This window comes from Condylura cristata, unplaced genomic scaffold (assembly GCF_000260355.1).
Source record: "Condylura cristata isolate star-nosed mole 26May11 unplaced genomic scaffold, ConCri1.0 scaffold00045, whole genome shotgun sequence".
NCBI classification, from domain to species: domain Eukaryota; kingdom Metazoa; phylum Chordata; class Mammalia; order Eulipotyphla; family Talpidae; genus Condylura; species Condylura cristata.
This window is the reverse complement of record NW_004567146.1, coordinates 2474501-2498566: the sequence shown is the minus strand read 5'-3', so window position 1 is coordinate 2498566 and position 24066 is coordinate 2474501. Positions and strand designations below refer to the sequence as shown.

The window sequence follows — 24066 nt, the reverse complement described above, 5'->3', positions numbered from 1 at the left end:
CAATTTTTTTCTGTCCATTAAAGCATTTTTTAGCACATACACAGTAAATCCCTAGAAAAAGAATTTTTCCCTGAATGTTTTTCTCTTGCTTCATCATGGTCCATGAGGCCAACTAAAATTGTCAGTATAATGAAACCAAACCGAGACAAGAGCAGATTATTCTGCCATTTTCTTGGACCTTTGAGTTATATATCACATCTGGGGCTGATCACTCCACACTTGTGACGTTCACAACAATTTACAGCACTGTGATCAGCAAAGATTTCAAATTTGCCAGTGTAGTAACCATGCTTCGTCATCACATTTATAAACCAGATCTTGGCTTTGAAGCATGATATTTGCCAAGGAGTTTTTAAAGCACAATTTTGGAGACCTATCTTAATGTCTAAGGAATAGTACCAATTAGAATTACTCTTATCACTACTACTCCACTCACAGATTACTGCCTTTTGTCATCTCAATTTTATGTTCAGATACCTAACGCCTAAAAACATGCTCCCTTGCTCACTTCCTTATTTTCCAAAGAAATCTGACTGCCACACCTCTGGGGAGTGGTAAGAACAGAATAGCATGAAGACAAAGAATGGAAAAATGTGAAGAAATGTTGAATTAGTGACAATAATATCAAAAGAAAAGTAAGTCACTTGGTAGCATGCATTGAATTGGCAGATTTGAGAAATGGAGAAGAGATAATTTTTTAAAAGATTTATTTTACCTATCTATGCATACAAGAGCTAGGTAGGGCACAGGCCAGAGGTGAGGGGGTGAGGGGGAACTCACCAGAGACAGAGCTGCGAGTAGAACAGGTAGATCTACTGAAATACATTGCTGAGGGTAACAGCAGGCAGGTCAGGAGAGGTGTGCTGTGCCATGTGGGTCACCTCCCTGGCCGGGTAGCCAACTGTGCTGCAGTAGCTGCAGATAGCTTCATAGCGTTGAGATTTAACCCCTTGCGCCACCAGGGAGGTGCGAGAAAAGATAATGAAAAGTTCTTTCCCTTTTGTAAGAATCCTAAAGAGCAATGAAAACCTTATTAAATCATGTAAGTAAAGATTTGCTACAACTGAGTCAAGTATCATTTTTTTCATTTAATGAAAATGTCATAAAACTGATGTGGGGTGATGGCTGCTTTAATCAACTACTAAAATTTACTTTAAAAAAATCATTTTATTTTACACTTAAAATGGATAAGTTACAGAATGTAATTTCCTTAACAGGGGAGAATTCATGTCCCTTACCCCACCTAATGAAGAGTGGAACGAAGATGCTTACAAGTCTTGAAAGACACGTGGAAGAGAAGACTTGAGAAGGCATGTAGAATAGAGGTATGTGACGAAGTCCTGCTTGTGCTTACTTCTTGTTACTGGATTTGCACCCTGAAAGAACTTGAGGAACATGAAAGGACACATATGGAGTCACTTGGAGAGTGACAATTGCAACCTTTACCTGGATTTATACTTTGAATTTACTCCTTTCCAGACTTGCGTGTCCCCTTCTGTCCCTTTTCTCTGGTTCCCTGTCAGAAAGTGTTTTAGACCTGTGGCAAGTTCTCAGCCTCAGCAGCCTATATTATTTGGACTGACCTTTTTGGCTGAGTATTTACCCACAAGAAGATGGATAACTTTGATTGTTTTACTGGGAAACTATTATCCTTTCTTCTCTCTCCAGGCACACTACCCCATTAAAGAGCTTCAGTTATATGCTTTATCTTTATGTGGCAGATGGCAGAACCAAAAAAGAAGAGAAGGTAGATTCATTGTGAAATAGTTTGGGCCAGAAGCAATCTGGTGCAGATTTGAGGAAATAATATTTGGATTATACTGTTTTTACTGGAAATACATGTGTTCTGTGTAATTTTTATACATCTATTTCCTTCTATACTTTATTATTTCATTGTACATAAATAAGATCATGCCTTGCCCATTAAACATATATTCACTTTTTTTGAAATACCTGCACTTCATGGTAGTAATCAGAATTGGTAGTTTTTCTGGTGTACAAGGGTGCATAAGAGAAGATTTCATGTAACAGGGGATTCTTTATTTTTCCTATATCTAATATGAATGCAGGTACCTGCCGCAGAATTTTAGAAATTAATTTTAAGATCTCATTTTCAAGCATCAAGTCTTGTTGTTGTATAATTACATCCCAATGTTTGGTTTGGAAACTGTGGACGCAGTGAAATGGAAGATACACAGTTAAGCCTTAAACAAAACAATTGTTAGGGTGCCAACCCCTGTGTAGTCAAAAATCCATGCATAACTTTTGACTTTCCCAAAACTTAATTACTAATACCCTGCTGTTGACCAGAAGTCTAACCAATAACAAACAGTTGATAACACATATTTTGTATGTTATATTGTAAGTAAGCTAGAGGGAAAAAAGTGTTAAAATCATAAGGGAGAGAAAATACATCTACAGCACTGTACTACACTTATTGAAAAGAATCTGCATATGTGTGGACCTGTGCAATTTGAACCTGTGTTCTTCATGGGGCAACTGTACATTCTTTTTGTTGCAAGTGTTCTGGCCCATAATTGAGCAAATCTGTTGACCCCACCAGTAAACCAGAATTTGTGCTTATCAAAGAGATTTCAGGACTCCAGACAATTCCACACTATTGTTACCCTTCAGAAAGAAATTTAAAGGTCATCTCCCAACACCAACAAATTCCATTTATCTCAAATCAAAGATAATTGTTTCAGATTTAGTTTTAGTGGAGAAATCAGTATGTTAATGAATCTTTTTAACTGCATCTACAGCATGCATAGAGGAAAAAGTATGACCTTCAAGCTCTGATCTACAAAGAGTTAACAATCTTAAGAGCTAAACAGAATTGTATTAACTTCTCTCTTAACAAGCCAGAAGGACAAGAGGATTCTAGAGTACTAGAGGACACCATAAGAATCAAAGGAAAGAATTAGAGAGCTCTCTCAAGGAATCAATAATTGTAAGTTTATATTTAATACATATTTTTCATCATTCATTTCTTCTCCTAGCGTGTTTTCGAGAATTGTGAAATAATTTATTCATTTTGTTGTACTCCCAGTCTCAAGGCACAACATCTCTATCTCTAATCCTGTCACCCACGTCCAACTAGTTGTCAAGTCTTATTTCTCCTTCATGTGTATTTGTGATCCAGCACCCTGCCACTGTCCTTTCTAGTGCAAGACCTCTTACCTGAACCACAGCAAAGTCCTCCTAAGTCTCATCTTCCCTGCCTGTCTCTCTAATTTACTAAGAGCAGACGAGTCTTTCCAAAGCTCTTTGACAGCTCTAAATCATTTGCTTTTGTGCTCAATATGTATAGCTGCTATTCATTCTCAGCAGAATGAATAAAATTCTATATATAAGGCTTCCAAAATGTTCCCTTTCACTTAAACATATTTTGTCTTTTTCTAACTCTTCGTATCTACTTACTATTATCCCAGAAACATTCAGTATCTCCACTTGCCAAAATCCCTCCTAGACTACAGCATCCCTCCTGCTGCAAAACTTTATCTTATCCTACAAGTGAATGTGAATGTCACTTTTATGCTCTCACTATTCTTTGTTCTTTTCTGATTTTTCCTTAATATTTTATCTTTTACTTAAGCGTGTATTTTTTTTAAAGTTTCGGGTTTTTTTTTTTTCTTAATCCTTCATTTCCTAGAAGCAGGACTTTATTTTTATTCTCTTTGCAGCAACTAGATAGAATGAGTACTCAGCAATGTTTGCCAAATTAAGTTTAACTCTAATTCAGGGGGTCTCTATCATCTCTTCTGAGCTTTTCATACAGCCACTGCAATTGCTTCTTTTATCTCTGCTTTAATGTTCTGGCTTAATGCTTAACTTTCCTTCTATCCATTTATGTAGATGAGCACCTACTCAGTCATCTCATCATAAAACTATTTTCTTCATGGGTCTATTCACAATTTGTACCTCTTCCCCAGACCTGCTCTTCAGAGGAACCCAACTGCAGCCCCTTTCAAGGCCTTCATTTGTTATTGGCCTGTTAAAATTAATTCCTTACAGTGGGAAGACTTGAATTCCCAATCCATATTACATTTGAAATAGTTTAGACCCTATCTTTTTTGTTACACAGACCACTTCATCCACGACATTTTGAAGGATGGGACTATTTTTGCAGCATCATTTCATGCTCTACTGATATGCTAGTGATACTTCTCTGAGCAGATTTTTCACCTTATTTTTAAATATTCTTCCTCTTCTTCCTTACTTAAATCAGTGATACTGTTATAGTACTGATCTTACTGTGTTATTGGGGCTGTATTATTAGTAAAATTTTGTAAAATCGTTAAAAGCAATTCTAAAAAGTGAGACAGTTTTTCTTCCATAATCCAATTTCATAATAATACATCCGCTCAAAATCTTTTTTTTTAAACTATTTATTATGCATACAAGAACTGGAGTATAGGCCCTCCCTAGTCGAGCAACTGGTTAAAGTGCAGCACTGCAAGTGAGTGAGCTTCAGCCTCTTCAGTGCGAGTTAAATCCCTAGCCCCCGAATTTGGCAGACCTCTCCAGTCTTGCCCACTGCTCCCCTCAGCAGTGTACTTCGTCAGTCGGCCTGTTATTGCCCCCACTCTGTCTCTGGTGAATCCTCTCACCCTCCACATCTCTGGCCTGCACCCCAGTTCTGTATGCATAAATAAATAAATCTTAAAAAAAAAAAAACTGGAGTACAGGCCCGAGGTCTGGGGCGTGTTGGGGGGGTGGGGTGGAATTCACCAGAACCAAGAGTAGGGAGAAAACAGGCAGATGGTCTGAAATATACTGCTGAGAGGAGCAGCAGGCAAGACAGGAGAGATCTGCTGGGCCACGTGGCCAGGGATCAAACTCATGCTTCAGTGACTGCCAATAACTTCATAGTGCTGCATTTTAATCCCTTATGCCACCAGGGAGGCCCTGCTCAAAAATCATTATGTAATATGCAGATACCAGTCACTGTGTTGGGACTATGATGTATAAGCCCTATAAAAAACTGACTCATTTGGGGCTGGGTTATGGGTTAAAGTCTCAGCATTAGCAAGCAATTGGCAGCCACTGCAGTGCGAATTCAATCCCTGGCCAGCATGGCACAGCAGATAGACCTCTCCTCTCTCACCCGCTGCTCCTCTCAGCAGTGTGTTTCAGTAGATCTGCCTGTTCTGCTCCCCACTCTATCTCTGGTGAATCTTCTCATCCCCTGCACCTCTGGCCTACACCTCAGTTCCTGTATGCATTAAAAAAAAAAAAAAAAAGACTCATTAGCCAACACTCAAGGGGATCATATATGTGACAATATAAATTATTAACTTGCACTGACATATTTTTATTTATTTATTTTCTTCCCTGTTTTGTAAAAAAGGAAATGAAGCAGAAGCAGAGTGGTCAAGTAATTTGTATAGGGCTCACTCAACAAAGGAAGGATGTGAATCCGTATCTTTCTTATCCCATGGCTCTCATACAGTTAGCTTTAGTTTAGCTTCTCTAAATTTAACCCGGCAACAGTCTTTCTGCCCACCTGCGACTATGCAGGTGTTTTCTTTTCATCAACTATCTCCCTGTGCATGGCAGCAGCCTCCTGCCTGCCCTGACCTGCACCATGCGGGGGCTTTGCTGCACTGACCACCTTCAACAGAGGCAGCTCTCCTCAGAGCTACCCACCTGCAGCTATGCGGACCTCAGCAAACCTGTCTCTTTTGGGGAAGCTCTTTCTGCCTGCTTGTTTCTGTGCAAGTGTCCTTTATTCTTCTGTCCCTTTTTCTAATAAACCTGCTCTTTTAAAATATGGATACATTTAACCAGAGGTGAATATTAAATCAGGGTAAGGAGAGCTGACTAGTTTCAATTGCTAGTACCATCAGGCCAGCTTTATGCTACTGATCATTACTCAAGTGTTATTCTTCACCCTCACTCACCTACCTTTGCCCTATACTGAATATCTGTGCAAGGGAATTATTTTTTAGCTTTAAGTTCAACAAGTTAAAAAAAAAAAAAGTTCAAAAAGCCTCCTTTTGTCATCTACTCTCTACTTTTTTCCCTGAGAGATTAAATCCAACCATATTATTACATTTTGGAAGTTCCTTTATCATACTTTCACTGCCAGTCCCTCCTGAGTTTTCTTTTCTGACATTTGGTAACCTTCATTTCAGTCATGCAGCTCTGCGGCCCTCCCTGGTGGCTAGAGGTTAAGTCTCAGCACTATCAAGCTATTTGCAGCCACTGCAGCAGAAGTAAGTTTACTCCCCAGCCAGGGAGCTGACCCACAAGGTATAGGAGACCTCTCCTGTCTCACTCGCTGCTCCCCTCAGCAGTGTATTTCAGTCCATCTACTTGTTCTGCTCCCCACTCTGTTTCTGGTGAATCCTCTTAAACCCTCCTCCCCCCAATCTCTGGCCTATACCCCAGCTCTTGTATGAGTAAATAAATTAAATAAATATTTTAAAAAATAGTTGTGGACGGGTGATTTGGTGATGGGAAGCCCACGGGGATTACAACTGAGATGGAAAAATGCACAAAATGATGTAAAAATAAACTTTTGTTTAAAAAAAAAGAATAAAAAAATAGTTGTGAGAACTGGATCACATAATTAAACTGGTACCTGGGGGTCAGTTCCTATAAATGGAGTGGGATGTGGGGTCAGAGGTTCATTTTCCATAGAAGGGGAATGGTTGTTGGTTTCCAGGCTGAGCAGACACTTAAAAAATGATCCAAAAAGAAGTGCATTAATTCTATAGTCAGAAAAATTGATTTCATTTTTAATAATGTCATCATTATTGAGTACTTCTTCATACTCTTTAGACTCCACCTTACTCTTATTCAACAAAATACCACAAAATAAGAATATGCTATACCACCATGGATGTGCTGAGAATTTCCTTTTACTACTTAAGTGCAGCCTGCAGAAGACATCTTGACGTTTCATGTAATGATTGACCCCTTCCTTTGTTTCAGTATCCTCTTGGATCTCTTTCAGCATAGGAGCTGATACAGCATCACATCTTCAGGTGGATGAAACATCAGAGGGCCTATTAGAATCTAGGCTTGTTATTTGTGATGGTACCAACATCAAAAGGTAAGTTTTACACCTTTTTGGTTAAATGTACTATTAAGTATTGATGCTCTTCTATTTATTTTTTGAAAAGATTTATTTATTTATGCATATAAGAACTGGGCACAGGCCAGAGGTGCCGGTGGTGAGAGGATTCACCAGAGACAGAGTGGGAAGCAGAACAGGCAGATGGACTGAAACATACTGCTGAGGGGAGCAGCAGGCGAGACAGGAGAGGTTTGCTGCTCCACGTGTGTCAGCTCCCTGGCCTGGGATCAAACTCTGCTGCAGTGGCTACAGATAGCTTCATAGTGCTGAGACTTAACTCCTTGCACCACCCAGAGGCCCTTAATGTTCTTTTAAATGGAATTGATTTCTTAATTTCATTTTCAGATTATTCAGTGCTACTGTGTAAAAATGCCGTTGATCCTTATTTATTGATCTCATTCCCTAAAACTTCACTGAACTAATTTACTCTACTAGTATTTTTTGATGGGTTACTTATATAAAATTATGTCATCTGTGGAAAGATAATTTTAATTCTTCCTTTCTAATTTGGATGCATTTTATTTATTTTTCATGCCTAATGAATGCCTAAATACCAGAATCTCCAGTAAAATGTTGAACAGAAGTGCACATCCTTGACTTTTTCCTGCTCTTACAGGAGAGCTTTTCATCTTTTACTATTAAAGATGACTTTAGCTGTGAGGGTTTTTTTTTTTGTAAATGACCCTTATCAGGTTGAAGAAGTTACCATCTTTAAGTATTTGTGAGTGTTTTTACCATTAAAGGATAAAATCACCATTATTAATTTTTCTGTGTCTGTTGATATCAGGTGTTTTCTTAATCCTTTATTAACATGGTATATTCCATTCATTTTCACATGTTAAACTAAGCTTGCATTCCTAGGATTAGTTCCATTTGATTATGGTGTTTAATCCTTCTCATGTGTTGCTGGATTCAGCTTGCTATTATTTTGTTGAAGATTTTTGTGTTTGTGGTAATAAGGGATATTAGACTGTGATTTTCTTTTTTTATGATGTCCTTGGTTTTGGCCTCACATAATATGATGGAAAATGTCCCCTCTTCTATATTTTGGGAGAGTTTGTGAAACTAATGTTAATTCTTTTTTATACATTAGATAGAATTCACTAGCAAATATTGTCTGGACTTAAGATTTTCTTTGTGGGGAATTTTTGATTATGGATAGAACCTTTTGTTGTAAGTTCATAGTTTCTATTTTCTTTTGAGTCATTCTTAGCAGTTGTGTCTTTCTACAGTTGTGTCTTTCTAGGAATGTATCCATTTCACCTAAGTTATAAAATCATAATAAAACATGTTGAATTTTTCTTTTTACTTTTGTGGAGGACATATGGTGTCCTCTGTAGGTGTCCTCCTAGTCAAGCTGGTATGTAACCAAAGCCACATAATATTTAGAATTTGTTAAAGTACTGTCATTAAATGGATCATATTTTTAATAAGTGAAAAATCTATGTTCATGATGTTCCTTAGCAGTGCACATTTGGGGATATTGTAATCCTTAAAGCCTTTTTGTATTCACTAATCACAAAAAAACATGAGCTGGTTGAGCTAATTCTAAAAATTGACAAAATCATAGAACTAGTAATAGGAAAACCTGTCCATGAACTAATCACCTAGAGACTCTAGTCATTCTGGTGGCCAACTGCACAACCAGAAATTTAAAAGAACTCAAAAGTATGCTGTAGTTTCTTCTGTTTAAGATAAACAGAGACCCTATTCCATAGAGGTGACTTTGAGACCAGTTTTTTCAGATAACAAAAACAAATGAGGTGACACATGATAATCAGGCAGAGTTTCTATTCATTTCTTTGCTGGAGGTTTGAAGACAATGTGAAGAGAATCCCTGACCAAGTCAAAATACCTATAAGGAGAAAAATTAAAGTATAGATTAAACATTAGAATCAAGTAGACTAAAAGGCTTTTTTTAAAAATAAATACAGCGTACTTTCTTTAAGGATTTATTTATTTATGCATACAAGGGTTGAGGTATAGGCTAGAAGTACAGAGGGTGAGAGGATCCACCAGAGACAGAGTGGGAAGAAGCAGAACAGGCAGCTCTACTGGAATACACCCCTGAGGGGAGCAGTGGGTGAGACCCGAGAGGTCTGCTGAGCTATGAGGGTCAGCTCCCTACCCCAGGATCTAACTCATGTTGCAGTGGTTGTGGATGTTCTCAGTGCTGCGTTTTAACCCCTTGCACCACCAGTGAGACCTACAGTATACTTTCTATACAGGAGGTTGAATTGTATGGTTCATGCCACAATGATAGGGAATGATATTCCTTATCTAGAAGTGATATAAAATGATAGTGGTCCATTATCACACATTTCATGTACTCCTGAATTTCTTCTTAAATATTTCACTCAAATAGATTCAAACCCTTGGACAAGATATGATGAGAGGGGACAGGTGGGAGAAAAAAGATGTAAGGAGAGACCTGATGAGTTCAAAATAAAATTACATGTGAAAATGATCTACATTTACCCTCTCCTTGCATTTTAGGTAAAACTATAAAAACTCAGCCATCCTTGAGCAGGATGAACCGGGAAGAACTGGAGGACAGTTTGTTTCGTCTTCGTGAAGAACACATGTTGGTGAAGGAATTCTCATGGAAGCAACAGGATGAGATCAAAAGGTAACTTGATTTTTCCTTAAGTCTATCCAAGCCTACCCCAAACTAAACAGGAAGATATTTTGCTGGAATAACTATATCAGAAAATGATTCAAATGTCTTGACATAGCTCCAAAATAATCTTTGAAGCCATATTGCTTAATTCTGTGTTTTAGTTTGGTTTTTACTTTTTGCCAAGTATATCAATAGATTGTGCCCAAAGGTTACAAACATCATTAGAGCTATTTCAGCCCACAGGACAGGCCCGTAGGCTCCTACCCCGGTCACAAAAAAGGATGGGGTTGTACAGGTGAGGTGAGGTAGGTGGAGAGATGGCCAAAATCTAAGGGGAACAATGACTATAGGACCAAGGAAGAGAAGGGGCTTTAATTTACGTAAGATACCCAAAATCATGTTGATCATTTACTGGGTAGGCATTTTGTGTTTCATATGTGTTAGCTAACTTTATATTATACATACTATTAATTTATTTCATATTATGAGGGGTAAAGGAAGCACAAAGAGATTAAGTAATTTGCCCAGGGTCACAGCTAGTGAGCAGCAGATATGGGAATTATTTATTTTTTTTAAAGATTTATTTATTTATACATGCAAGAACTGGAGCACAGGCCAGAGATGCGGGGAGTGAGAGGAGTCACTAGAGACAGAATAGGGAGCAGAACAGGTAGATGTATTGAAATACACTGCTGAGGGGCGCAGTGGGGAGACAGGAGAGGTCTGTTGTACCATGTGGGTCAGCTTCCTGGCTGGGGATTGAGTTTATGCTACAGTGGTTGCAGATAGCTTCATAGTGCTGCATGTATCTTAATCCTTTGAGCAGCAGGGAGGCCCAGATCTGAAAATTCTAAACTCTAAAACAAACTATATATAGTGGCATTACAATATTGGCTTTCAAAAGATTATCTTTTGGAGAGGAATCTGAGGTGAGGTGTGGGCAAACAGATAAAGGTGAAAGGGAGTTCTGAAAGTCCTGGCTTTATCTTTAGGATATATTTTGGAGATACTGATGTCAGTGCCTTCCAGCAAAAAATCACCAGTAATGCACCTGTAGTTGAACACTATTACTGGTGCAGCTATGGTAAATGTACACCATGGTAAATTGACGGTATCTCAATCTGAGTGTTTCAGAAAGAACCTATCATAGGATTTGGCCGTTGGGTAATTTGGGGGAGAAGCCAAGGTAACTGGAGTTTGATCCAGATTTGGAAATGTCAGTAAAGCAAGGACAATTCTGTATTTGGATACCCCAACAAATTTTATCTAGGGAGAATAGACTAGTGTGAGGCTAAAGTTCTGTTTGGTAAAGAACTAGCTGTCACTCAAATGAACCAGAAGAGGGGGTATTTGGTATTTTGTGAGTGACACAGTAACCATGTTTTTATTTGTGCTTAAACAAAATTATGCAGTGGCCTTGCTTTTTATCATGCTATCATGGTCTCAGAGTGACCTTGTTTGATGGGTTTTCTGTGAGATTATGTCCAACAGGACAGTAACATGACCTCTTGGTGAGCAGCAGACCATTTTCAAACAACACTGAGGACCAACTATGTCAGACCAATTCCCAGAGTCAAAGACAGTGTTTTCTTTCTCCTTGGTAATCTCCTGGAGGAATTCAGAGTTTTGTTTAGAATCTTTAGGATTGCAAACTTCCATAGTATGCTAGTACAGGTCTTCAGAGTTGGAGATTCTTTTATACTGTGGAGAATTTGAGAATCTGGGGAAGTCAGAAAGTTGCATGTATCAAAATGTCTTACTTCTTGGTGATTACAGATGCTGACTGCCTTAAGTAGATTCTGTCCCCCATGTTTTTGAGCAAGTTATCTAGCTATTTCATTCCTTGATTTCTTAATGATGATATGTAATAATAGCAAATTCCTACATTGCATATAATACACATAGCTGTTCTAAGCACTTTACATATATTAATTTAATTCTCGTAATAACCTAGTGAGGCAGGTACAGTTATCATAGATAAGAAAGTTGAGCAAAAAAGATTCATGACATGTTCAAGATCACATAGTCAGTAAATATTAGAACCAATAGTCATCGTAAAAAGCATGGTTTTAATCAAGATAACAAATAATGACTATACACTGTACATAAGTATCTACAAAGGGCCATGGAGGACTGATTCTAATTCATTAGTTGGGCACATAGGCAAGGATGTGTGTAAAACCAAGGCAAGAGAAGTAAATATTAAAATTTGTACAAGTATTTAATTCTGTCCACTTCAAAAATTAGTATTTTTACTTATGCTTTATATGTAAACCATAATTTATTAGTACAGAAATAAATGTATATACCTAAAAAATACATATATGTATTACAGAATGCCCCAATATGTTTTACTCAGATGAGTGTGTGATCACTGCAACAGAATAGACAAAGAGAGAAACAGGATGCTTACCCACAAAGAGTTATTATAATGGGGCAAAAAATATTTTTTATGTAAATAATGGACTACGGTTGATACATTTATATCACCAATCAATTTATGATTATTTGCCACCAAATAAACTGTAGGAATAATAGCTGCCATTGAAGCGATGTGTCACCAGCTCTCTTTTGCCAATAGGATGAAGACAACCATCCGCCGGTTGACAGCCAAGGGCCGGGACCTGAGGGTAGAGGCAGCTGGAGGGGAGCAGCTGTTAGAGCCAACAAAGAGGCTACAGAACACAGGGTGGCAGCAGCGTACCCACAAGCACCAGAACTCCTTGATGCGTGGGTGGCAACAGCAGTTTCAGAATATTAGCTCCCCTGCAAGCCAACGAACCCAACCACGCTTCTGCACAGGACACAGACAGCTCCATTCTGCTGGTGCTCGGGTGTTGGAGAAACCCAAGAGGGGTTCAGGTCAGGCCCAAAACCCCAAAAGGCTAGAACACTTGGAAGGACTAATTGTTCTACCCACTGTGTTTTCTTCCTCATAGCTTTATCCTGCTTGTCACCCACATTTTGTTTGGTTCTCAATCCTTTCTACCTTTCTTAATCCTTTTCTGAGTGAGATGTCAGGTTCAAATCCCCAGTTAACCATGAAGTATTGCTGAGGGAAGAATCAGACAAGGGAAATGGGAAATTTGGTAGTCAAGTCTGCAGCAGGCCTAGAGATACAGAGATTATATTAGGTCTTGATTCGATGTGAACAGCAGTGATCTTAAGACAGATTCTTCTACTGGGATTATGGACCTCTGTGCTAATTGGTCATAGTGCTAAGTTGGAGGAAGTAGACTCCTTTGAAACTATGATCAAAGTTTAGGCTTTCGACAAAGCTTTTCATACAGTTCCATGGGTTCAGAAATTCTTTGAGACCAGGCCTAGAAATCAGGGCTGTAAGTGACCGTTGGGAGTTAATCGCACTTTCTCCTCTTCCTGTGTTTCAAGTGACCAAAAATTTATGACCCAACATTGAATTAAATGCTGTGTGTATGTTTCCTTTACCTAGCACTTATTCCTTATTTAAGTCAATGGGAATGAGGTCGTATTTATCCTCAGGGTTCAATGCTAAGTTTTGTTTACTATTGTCTGATACTTTGAAGTACCCCTCCAGCAAACCAGATCTATGAAAAAAACAAAACAAAACAAAACAAAACAAAAACTAAAAGTAAAAAATTAAGTAAGTTTAAAGTTTAGTTCAGTTTAACAGCTCAGCATTATTGAATATCCATATTTACCAGGTACTAGAGATACATTAGAGTTGGACAACAGTTCCCATTCTAGACAAGCTTGCACCTTTCTTTCTTCTCATTTATACTTGCAAGTTAATAGTTTGACTGGCTTCTATAGTAGTATTTCTACACACAAGTAAAGATTGAGAATCTTTTGGAATCAGTGGCTGAAGAAAGATTTACCCCAGGCCTCAAAACTCCCTACTTTCAGAAAATTGGTGTTCCAATTCTCGCACTTGCTGTTCTGGAGAAATCTGTTCTCACAGTTTGCATGTCTGTCTAAACTTCCAGAGCCAAGGGAGAGGCTGAGCTACACGGCCCCTCCCACGTTCAAGGAGCATGTGACAAATAAGGAAATCAGAGGTGAAGTAACCTGTGAACCCAGTGAACTGTGAGTTCTTTTCATTCATCTTGTGCATTATTCTTTCAGCTTTAATTGGAAATACAGTATCTAGGGAGCAAGTAAATTTTGGCATTTTGAAGTTTTATTATTAGAGAATGGAAAGTGAACTGTGAGTCCAACTCAACTTCATTGCTTGAAAATGGAAACGAAGCAGCTTTCCATCTTCTAGGACAAGGAAATCACTTTTCCCTTAATTGAATGTATAATGTATTTCCTTTCTTTCTCTTTTTGCTGTTAGCTCTCAAGTTATTTATATTTCTGTTTGACACTTGAGCTATATTTTGTAAGATTATGTTCCATACAAACCACTTCTTCTTAAGTTAGCTCCTCTAACTTCTTAAATATGTTTGATCCCAGATCTAAACTTCTATGACAGCAGTTTCTATTTCTTCTTTTTATTTTTAATATTCCTAATTTTAACAGTATAATTTCTTTCAAGAAAGTGGTAATTATGACTAAACTCATTGGTCTCTGCATGCCTACCAGTGCCCACAATATGACAAGCAACACTTTGCAAAAGAAAGAATTAGCCAAGTCTCCGGAGAAATCAGGGTCCAAAGATGAAGATTTTGAACAGAAACCCTCTGTTTTGAAGACTGCTCAGAAAGCCACAGAGCTTCGGTAAGAGTTTGGCATTCCTTGCTTCAACCATAATAAATTGAAAAAGTAAGCAATTTTTACTTATACCTTTCCTCTATCTCAGGGAAAAGAAAATGTTTGGGGTTAAATTCAATCTAAGAAGTAGACTTTGTAGTCCCAGGTGGGTTAAGAGGTAGATTAACCTCCAGATGTTTATGTATAATAGATTTGCTGCATCATTTCGCAGAAGAAAAACAATTTTCAGCCCTCTCTGAGCATCAGTTCCTGAAGGACCTTTCTTTAATAGACTTTTTGAGCAGCTTTGTTTACAGTAAAATTAAGCAGAAAGAACAGAGATTATTATCGTCCCAAATCCATAATTTAACTTTGAGTGTATTTCAGTCAATCTGCCTGTTCTGCTCCCATTCTATCTGATGAATCCTCTTACCCACCACATGTCGGGCATATACCCCAGTTCTTGTTTGAATAAATAAAGGTAATTCTTTAAAATCAATGTTTCAGTATTGAATGATCTTAAATTATGTAGTTTTCTAAGAGTTCACACTTGATGTACAGTTGTGGATTTGGAAAAATGTATAACGACATAGATCTATCAGTATAGTATCATACAGATGGTTTCATTGCTCTGAAAATCTGGGGGAGGAAGGTTGAAGTGCTTAACTCTCTATCCCATTCATAGGCAGACTATTTTAGCCCTTCTTCTTTCTCTAGAGCTTCCATTAGGGAAAATATAGAACTGATTCGACTTAAGAAGCTCTTACATGAAAGGAATACCTCTTTGACAGTAACAAAAGCACACTTAATGAGAGTTCAAGAGGTGAGTTGTGATCAAATAAGGTAGGCTTTTAGGGGGAGGGGGATTGTTAATATTATTTTCCTCCTTTTACATGTGAGAGTGCACACTTGTGCCTAAGGTTACACAACTAGTTGGTATTATTCAAAGCTAAGTCTTACTTTCATAAGCCATTCTTTTCCCAATGCTTTCCATTATCTCTCTATCAGAAGAAGACACAAGTCCAATCTGCTAAAGTGGATTTAAATGGGGTTAATTTGTATCAGGGTTAAGGTCTCAGCCAAGGACCACAACTAGGATGTAATTAAGTTAGGAAGCTAAGAACAGTCACAGTCACAAAGGAAGGGAAATAAACCAGACATTCCTTTCCTGAAGTCTTTCTACATGCTGAACTGTGTCCTAAATACTCATAGTCAAGATCTCATTTATGCTTGACAGCAGCCCTCAAGGTAAGTATATTTAATGGACAAAGGAACAGACCCTCAAAGAAGTTAAGTATCTTGCTCCAGTCCTAAAAACAGAAAGTAGAGCAGGATTTGAGCCCATGTTTATCTGTTCTTTTCTCATGACCATATAGTAGAGATTATGGAACCAGGGCATCAATGATCTCAGTAATAGATTGGCACAATTCTTTTATTTAATAGCTATTAAATCCTAGAAACTGTGCAAAGCAGTGTATACACAGATTACAAAGATAAATAAGTCAGCTCCTACCTCAAGGAACTTACAGAAGTAAGAGAACAAGATATAAACAGGTATAACTGTCGACACACAGGATATACAGGGGAGAAGACAAGAAAAGAGAATAGTCAGGGGCCTCCCTAGTGGTGTAAGGAGTTAAGTCTCAGCACAATGAAGCTATCTATCCTCAGCCACTATAACACCAGTTCAATCCCCAGTCAGGGAGCTGACCCACATGGCACAGCAGACCTCTCCTGTCTCACCCGCTGCTCTGCTTAGCAGTGTGTTTCAGTGGATCTGCCGTTCTGCTCCCCACTCTGTCTCTGGTGAATCCTCTCAGCCCTCCTCCCTCCCAGTTTTTGTATGCATAAATAGATAAAAACAAATCTTTAAATAAAGAGAGAATAGATCTAGCACAGAATGGTGTGCAGAATACAAAAAGGATTCTTAAGGGAATATATTCAAAACCGAATACTAGAAATACTGAAAGATTTGCAGGTGGCAAAGACAATGAAGAATTTCTAAGGGATAAATGTAGGCAAAGGCACCGAGGTGAGAAATTCCAGGAGTTGGTTGGTCATGAATGCCTTATTAAGAATTTAGATTTTTGGGGAATGGGATCAAAAACAGTGGAGGGAAGGAAATGCACTGGACTATGGTGATGGCACATGAGTGATTTGGTGATGAGAAACCCAAGGAGATTGCAACTGAGATGGAAAAATACACAAAAATGTGTAAAAATAAACTAATATAATTTTTAAAAATTTAGATTTTGAGATGGAAAAAGGCACAAAATGGGGCCCTCCCTGGTGGCGCAGCGGGTTAAAGCACAGCACTGAGAAGCTAAAGCCACTTTGGCATGAGTTCGATACCCACCTGCCCCGGTGTGTGGGACCACATGGCTGGCAGACCTCTCCTGACCCGCCCGCTGCTCCCCTCAGCGGTGCATTTCGTCAATCTGCCTGTTCTGCTCCCCACTCTGTCTCTGGTGAATCCTCTCACCACCCCTGAGCCTCTGGCCTGTACCCCAGTTCTGTATGAACAAATAAATAAATCTTTAAAAAAAAAAGGCACAAAATGATGTAAAAAACTATTATATCATTAAAAAATAACCTATATGATACAAAATTGACTTTCTTTTATTGCTTGTCTTCATTCTCCATAAGTAAACTACAAATTCAAAATGAAAAAAAAAACTTAGATTTTTATCCTATAGGTGTGGATGGAGAGCTATAAAATGTTTTAATAAGTCAATAACCTGATTAATTTTCTCCCCAGAGAGATCACTTTGCTATTTTCTAATGTCTAAAATATTTGGAAATACATTTTATTTCTTAATTTTTAAAGATCTATTTAATTAATTATGCATACAAGAACTGGAGTTTAGGCTAGAGATGGGGGGAGTGAGTATTTACCAGAGACAGAATGAGGAACAGAACAGGCAGATCTGCTGAGCAGCGGGCAAGAAAGGAGAGGTCTGCTATGTCATGTGGGTCAGCTCCCTGGCTGGGGATCTGAACTCCTGCTGCATTGGCTGCCCATAGCTTGACAGTGCTGAGACTTAACCCCTTGCATCACCAGGGAGGCCTGGTGACAACTTTAAAGGCAACATGCTATTAATCAAAGCTGTTCTTTGTGACAGCCACTAGGGAATTCTATGGTCACTAGTCTTGAGATTATTCTTGGTAATTGGTATGACCATTCCCAAAGCACCTTTCCTCTTGCCCCAGAATCAGGGAATCCTGAGAGCAGCCCATGATGCTCTCCTCAGCCAAGTGGATGAGCTCAGAGCAGAACTGAAGGAAGAGAGCATGAAGGTTGTGAGCTTAAAGAGTCAACTAGAAGATATGTCTATCCTGCAACTAACACTGAAGGAGGTAAATAGCAATAATAATTAAAAGGCAACATCATTGTAAGTTACATTCCAATTTTAGAGATATCAAAATGTGTTTTTTTTTAGCAGAGTGTTTTCAAATGAAAAAATGTGGCTCTAACTATTTAAATAATTTGCTCAAGATTACACCATTGGGGAACAACTAAGGTTTATACTTATGTCCCTTCTCTCGTCTTTACTGTATTATAAAGTTCTGCTGCATCCCCAATAATAATAACCCAGAAATCATGAAAACTTTCAAAGAAGCCTTACTAATTCCAATAAAAGTTTCTAGCCCATCTTCATTTGGTTCACACCTTTCTAGTTGAATATCTCCTCGTAGACATGAGAGATGAGTATAAAAATCTCCCACCTAAGCCCCATCCTATGATGGAAAAAGGGGAAACTTGTGCAATACAATAGATTTAAAAATTTCATCTTGGGCACTTTACTATCATTCTTAGCTTCAGGAGAGAGTTGAAGATTTGGAAAAAGAACGCAAATTGCTGATCGACAATTACGACAAACTCTTAGAAAAGTGAGTACCAAACTTGGGTCCCAGAACATTATTTGGTATAAAGAGCAATGACAAAAATTTCTTCCAGGTCTTCAAAATAATACCTATTATTGATAAGAATGTGCAGGGAGCTGGTACTATAAGTTGGTGCAGTGTTTTTATAAGAGAATCTGACACTATCTGTCCAAGTGTTAACCATGCTATCCTTTGTGCCAACAGTTCCTTTTATTTTGGAATCAAAATTAAAGCTCATATGTATGCAATGGTATATGTGTAGTAAGATTGCTAATTACTGCATTATTGTAATAGTAAAAAAAATTGAAAGCCAAATTTCCTTTGTTAAGGGATTGGCTAAATAAATCTTGTAGCATAACCACAATAAAATATTATGAAACTGCTAAAAATGAGGTACACCTATATTAAGATATCTTATTTAAAAAAGAATAATCTTGCAAAGGAATATGCTACCTGTGACCTAGTTTATGTTTTGTACATATGTTTAAATCCACAAACTTTAGAGGTGCTTCACTTTTATTCTGTATAAAATCCACCTCTATGTTCTTTAGTTTTCCATAACAAGTATCTACTAATTTTTAAATGAAAAATAGTTGATAGTTGAAAAAATTAAATGTCCCTCTGACTAACTTGAAAACAGCAGAGGGTAGATTGGGGAGGTTGTATAGGCATGTCTTGGAAACAACTGCTGCTTTTTAGTAGAATGTAATGAAATAGTGTGGGGGTGATTCACTTGAAGACAGCCTGTGACAAACATTACTCTTTCCTACAAACATTATTCTTTCCTCCGTGATTCAGAACATTATCTGCTTGGATCATCATGTAGTATATGGTCAGGAAGTGCCAAGAACTCTTAATACTAAGTTATTTTTAGACCACGTTTATTAAAACAGGCAATTTGAAAAGACATAAGCTAAAATAATTGTTTACCATCATCTCTTCACTTGTGAAAACAACTGGCCATAGGTTAGCTCTGACAGCTAGCAATGATGGTGTGCAGCATACAGTTGAAAGGTTTAGCTTTTGCCTTCCAGTGTCAACTTTATAATCTGATTGATAGCAAGACCATTGGTGAAGATAAGTGGATAATGGCATAAGGAAAAGGGAAATATTTTGTTCCTCACTTCTAATTCAGCAGATATGAGAATGTCTTGCTATGCAGTTACTAGCCTAAAGAAAGCCATCATGGGCCCTCCTTGGTGGCACAACAGGTTAAAGCACAGCACTATGAAGCTCTCCTAAGCCAGTGCAGCACGAGTTCGATTCCTGGCCAAGGAACTGACCCACATGGCATGGCAGACCTCTCCTGACCCACCTGCTGTTTCCCTTCAGCAATATATTTCAGTTTCCCACGCTGAATCTGGTGAATCCTCTCACTACCACTACTCCCCCCGCTCCACGCCCCCCTACACACACACCTTTGGCCTATTTCCCAGTTCTTGTATGCATAATTAAATAAATCTTAAAAAAAAGCCATCATGCTGGAGAAGTTCCTTGGAAAATAGGTATGACTTGGGTTGTTGCTCAGCAGGGTGTTTAAGACCAATACAGAGGTCTGTATGAGCAATTCCTTAGTAGGATCCAAAGGTTCCAAGGCAGTTGGTAAATGACAGTTACAGATAAGGCAGGGGCAGAAAAAACATGTATGGGAATGAATGATGAACTAGACCCAGGAGATGCTGAAACTGTGTAATAAAGGTGTCATATCATACACCTTTTGGTATCCATGTGACAGTTCTCATCTTGCTCCCTACTTGCTTCCCATTTTAAGCATGCTGGACAGCAGCAGTCAGCCTCAGTGGAGCAGTGAACTGGTAGGAGAACAGCTACAGCAGAATGTCTCCCAGCTGCAGGGCCAGCTGGATGTGCAGCTGGAGGAGAAGGAAGAAGTCTTAATTCAGATGTCCATAGAGCAAGGTAGGTCAGGCCCTGAAGAGTTCTTCCAAATGCGGCATCTTTCTACATCTGGTTTGGGAGATAAGAACTTGGGCCAGCATTTTTCCATTTCCCTCACTTGATCCTATTTTTGTGTGAGTGATGGATAATTAGAGTCAGAACACTGGCAGTCAAATCAGATTTACCATCAAGAAAGCATGACATCTATCTTACACATATATTTTTTCCTATTAATGAGTGCACATTTGAGAAGATGCTAATTCTTAATTTTTTATATATTTTAGATAGCCTCTTTAACAAATGTATTGAAAAAAATTTTTTTTGACTTTTTATACTTAGCAATAATTTTAAGGTGATAAGAAGCTTTTTCTTTTTCCTTTTTGTTAGTACTTACTACCTGAAATTGAGAACTAAATTATGGCTTCTGGTTACTACTACCATTTCATTCTGTTTTAACTTTTGGATGACAATGATAATTATTGTGAAGACTTTTAAATCCTTCAAAGAGATCTTTATCTCACTTCTTTTTTGCTATCCTGGGCCATACTGTTAGGTTTATTAAACCTATATTTTATCAAATTCTAGTATGTTCATATAGGAGAGCAAAGGAAAAGAAACATGACATGAAGAAAAATAGAAACTATGAAAGAATAATGCTGTGAAGCACATATTAAGGACATTATAGTGTCTCATGTACAAGTGAAGTACTTTTAGGACCCTCTCTAATGCAAAATTATGAAATTATCACACTAAATAGTAATCACTTTCCTTTCCTGAAGCACATACACAGAAATGCTCACCTATTCATTTTCCTGTCTCCAGGTTAGGGTGAGAGTGGAGGTGGAAGTCACAGAGAATCAATAGTTTAGGAGTCAGAATGGAATGGAGGGGTTCTTTCCTGGTTGTGCGGGGCTTGGGGTCTCAATGCTATACGGCTACTGCCAGCCACTGCAACATAATTCCCAACTCGGGAGCTGACCCCCATGGCACAGCAGACTTCTCCTGTCTCACCCGTTGCTCCCCTCAGCAGTGCATTTCAGTAGATCTGCCTGTTGTGCTCCCCACTCTGTTCTGGTGAGTCCTTTCACCCCCTGCACCTCTGACCTACACCCTAGTTCTTGTATGCATAAATCAATAAAAATAAATATTTAAAAAGAAAAGAATGTTGTGGAGAAGCAGTCAGGAGATATAGTGGTTTGGAAGTAACTGTCCTTCATGTGGTTGTTTTTTAAATTTCTGGCTTTGGTCAATTCTCTACAATTTTACAGATGTTTATGTTTTGTTTTTGTGTGTGTGTGTGCAGATGTCAATTCATCTTACTAAGTCAATAAGCTAGAACTACCCTTTTTAAAATAATAGAATATTGCTCCTCTAAGGACAAATTTTTACTTATTTATTTAATTGAGGTAACAATGGTTTACAACAGTGTATGTGATTTAGGGAAGTAGTGTCACACCACCTCAAGTGTATGTTACCATGCTACCCCCACCCATCAAAGCACCCATATTCCTTTACTGTAAGCCACTGAGCCCCAGGGGCATTTAAAAAATTATTTATGCATACAAGAACAGGGGTATAGGCCAGAGGTATGTGTGTGTGTGTGGGAGGAGGTGAGAGGATTCACCAGAGACAGAGTGGGGTAGTAGAATAGGTGGATCTACTGAAATACACTGCTGAGGGGAGCAGCAGGCAAGACAGAGTGGTCAGCTGCACCACGTGGGTCAGCTCTCAAGCTGAGAATCAAACTCCTGCTATAGGAGTTTGGCTGGTGATAGCTTGACAGTGCTGTGCCTTTAGGTGCTGTATCACTGGGGAGACCCCAATGGCATATTTTGTTTAAACAGAATTTAAAAAAAAAAGATTTATTTATGCATACAAAACTGGGGCACAAGCCAGAGGTGCAAGGGCAGTGAGAAGATTCACTAAAGACAGAATGGGGCACAGAACAGACTGACTGACAAGTACACTGCTGAGGGAAGCAGTAGGCAAGACAGGAGAGGTCTGCTGCGCCATGTGGATCACCTCCAGGGTGGGGATCCAGTTCACACTGAAGCAGCTGTGACTAGCTTGCAGTGCTGTTGCGCCACCAGGGAGGGTCAGGGCATATTTTTAAAGTGAGTTAACATTAGTGGAAAAATTTAATTTTTACTTGACCCAGCTTTGACTATGGGTACTGACAGTTGCAGAGTTTCAGCTTTCTGGATAATTTTTCCTAGCTCAAAAGGAACTGTTGCTTGAAGTCACCAAAAAGCTACAGAAGCATAACCAAGAATTAGAACTGCAGAATAAAGACATATCTTCCCAATCTCCAGACAGTCAGTCGGAAGCAGACTCTTATCCACTAATATTCGAAGAGACCATTGCAGAAGAGGTAAGAGCATCTTTGATCAAACAATCCCTCTCCACAATGGATTTCTGCCAGATATCTCTAGAGAAGGGATTAGAAAACTGAATTGTATTTTGTGCTAGTTGAGGATATTTGGAAGGATATGAGAAGTTTGAGAGAAAAGTACTTCATGAACTCTACACATTTTCCCCCACCCTCTACAAGTGATAAAATGTAGGCTCTTTTCAGAGGCAGACATGAAATGATCTGTTGAAGATCAAATTCCTTTTACAGGGTGTACAACTTCCTCACAGTAGCTACTGAACATGGGAATAACAGAAGTCCTCATTTACATTTTGGAGTAAATAAATAGTATTATATTATAAGCCAACAAATGCTATATGGAGAGTAGTTATTCATATACTTATTATTTATACTCCCTTTCATTAATGCTTTTTCCTCTTCAGCCCTGCACACCAAAAAATGAAGAAGTGAATGAACTGTCTAAGATCTTAAGTGAACTGAAAGAATCACATGCAGAGACCACACTGGAACTAGAAAAGACCAGGGACATGCTTATTCTGCAACGCAAAATCAACGTGTGTTATCAGGTGCAAGAAAAGATGGTCCAGGAAAGGGATAGATACATGGGCACAGGGGAACCACTCCCAAGACTGGGGAAGCAAGCCCCGAGTGTCTAGGGCTGATGCAGGTGATATGCTGTCCTGTGCAAACACAGAATGGGCTGCCCTTTGAAGACCTTGAGGACTCACATATGTTCATGGCACCTTGGCAGTAGGAGCTAGTGAAGGGGCCAGCTAATGAAAATGGCAGGTGTGACGCCTCTGGGTTCAAATTTTGCCAGTCCCAGAAAATACTACTTAATGGCTCTGATAGCACAACTTATCCTTGGAGGGGTCTTTGAGGAACCCAAGCCTTTTCCTAGTGGATGAATCTGCCCTCCTGAGGAGATAATAGAGCCTCTCCTACCCAACAAATGTCACCTTTTTATCTGGGCTCTTTGGTTCTGGGCCACTGAGGTAGAAAAGTTCAGACATTATTTTGTTTCAGGAGGAACTGGAAGCAATGATGTCAAAATCCGATAATGAAAATAAAGAGCACTCAGAAAAACTGGAGAGGTTGAATCAACTGCTAGACCTCAAGAACAAGCGTATCAATCAACTGGAAGGTATTTTGAGAAGCCATGGCCTTCCAACATCCGGCAAGTCTTAGTACCTTGTTCCCCACATCTTGGGACCAGTCACGAAGCTAGCACCTATGTTCCTGTCTGTGTAGATCTGTCTAGAAGGCTGCCTCTTACGTCCTTGGCATATGACTTATCCCTCCTGTTCTTTGTCCTGTCATCTTTGCTGATGGTGGCTAGCAGCTTCTTTTCCTTCTCTATGTCATCGTCTTTCTCTGATATCTCTAGTTTCAACAGGGTCCAGCAATTTCAGAATCTGTTTTTAGAATAAGAAAGTATCATTGTCATGCTTAGTGAGATAAGCCAGAAAGAGAAAGAAAAATACCGGATGGTTTCACTCATAGCAGGAGTATAATGGACCAGGCGAGAAAATAACAAAA

General features: G+C 38.8%; 1 protein-coding gene across 1 annotated transcript in view; it reads left to right on the top strand.

The window, feature by feature from the left end:
- Positions 1–7035: 7035 nt before the first annotated feature.
- Positions 7036–24066, top strand: part of RPGRIP1 (retinitis pigmentosa GTPase regulator interacting protein 1) — a 42307-nt gene continuing 25276 nt past the window's right edge. Inside the window, exons 1-12 of the mRNA XM_004694537.1 lie at positions 7036–7060; positions 9581–9713; positions 12286–12560; positions 13670–13769; positions 14187–14402; positions 15093–15202; positions 17566–17732; positions 18193–18266; positions 20032–20177; positions 22373–22527; positions 22950–23093; positions 23554–23704. Coding sequence (XP_004694594.1) covers positions 7042–7060; positions 9581–9713; positions 12286–12560; positions 13670–13769; positions 14187–14402; positions 15093–15202; positions 17566–17732; positions 18193–18266; positions 20032–20177; positions 22373–22527; positions 22950–23093; positions 23554–23704 — 1690 coding nt within the window. The 5' untranslated portion in view covers positions 7036–7041. The remainder of the gene's footprint in view (positions 7061–9580; positions 9714–12285; positions 12561–13669; positions 13770–14186; positions 14403–15092; positions 15203–17565; positions 17733–18192; positions 18267–20031; positions 20178–22372; positions 22528–22949; positions 23094–23553; positions 23705–24066) is intronic.